A 1034-nucleotide genomic window follows, 5' to 3' on the forward strand; every position below is an offset into this window, starting at 1 on the left:
CGGCCGAACGCCAGCACGCCGAGCGGGTGGCCGCTCTCAGCAATGACCCTCTGGCCCGGCTGCAGATGCTCAATGTGACACCTCATCATCATCAGCATTCCCACATCCACTCCCACCTCCATCTCCACCAGCAGGATGCCATACACGCAGGTAAGGGCACATGGTGCTGGTGACCTGCACAAAGCCCTGATTTCTGTCCTACTGTGCCTTCCTTGCACTCCCTCCCTCTGGCCCTGGGGAACCCTAAAAGCTGACAAGGTTAAACTTTGAGGCCATAGATCTTCAGCCAGAAGAGCCCAACATCATGGTCATTCTTCCTTTCCCCCACTCCCATCCCACCAAAGGCACTGACACTGCTGATCAGTGGCCAGCAAAATTGTTTGCAGTGTCCTTTTTGTTATGGATCTGTGGGGCCACAGTACAAGTGCTGGAGTCCCACTGACTGCCTGGGTGGTGCTGCTGTGAACTGCATTCCTTAGACTGGAGTCTGCAGAGGGTGTGGGAGCCCTAGAACAGTTTTGGCAGTGTCCTTAGGACTAATGAAATGCTGGTTCTCAGTGGCTGCAGATAGTGGGGTGGGATATGATAGGAGGTGGGCTAATCATAAGGAACTGGAGGCTGCTGTTCTTCAGAATTGAATGGTGGTCCCTTCCATTTCCACATCCTGCAGCAAAGCAAAGTAAAATGTTTAGGGATGAAAATCTCAGGGAAGCAAAGCCCAAGCTCCAGTGCAATAGGAAAAAAGTGTTGTGCCTGCTTGGGTGCTATGAGCAGTCAGTGGGGTCTGGTGTCAGTCACAGATCTGGCTCTGAGCAACTGGTCAGAGATGGCACAAGGTACAAGTGAGTGTCCATTTCCCCTACCATCCATGGCTGGGTACCTTAGTCTGGCTGGGAGTCCAAACTACTAGAAAGAGAATCTGTCCTGAATAAGACCTGGAAAAGAAAGCACCCAGTACAAGTATGCACGTGAATGGTGGTTGGGGGTGAAAGATTGGCATGATATGGGGTGCAGATCTGATTGCAGAGCAGGTC

General features: G+C 52.0%; 1 protein-coding gene across 1 annotated transcript in view; it reads left to right on the forward strand.

The window, feature by feature from the left end:
- ATN1 (atrophin 1) overlaps positions 1–1034 on the forward strand; it is a 9425-nt gene that overhangs the window by 5767 nt on the left and 2624 nt on the right. The window contains 1 exon segment of the mRNA XM_031056623.1: positions 1–150. This exon segment is cut by the window's left edge and continues 84 nt beyond it. Within this exon segment, the coding sequence (XP_030912483.1) occupies positions 1–150 (150 nt within the window).

This window comes from Geospiza fortis, unplaced genomic scaffold (assembly GCF_000277835.1).
Source record: "Geospiza fortis unplaced genomic scaffold, GeoFor_1.0 scaffold1, whole genome shotgun sequence".
NCBI classification, from domain to species: domain Eukaryota; kingdom Metazoa; phylum Chordata; class Aves; order Passeriformes; family Thraupidae; genus Geospiza; species Geospiza fortis.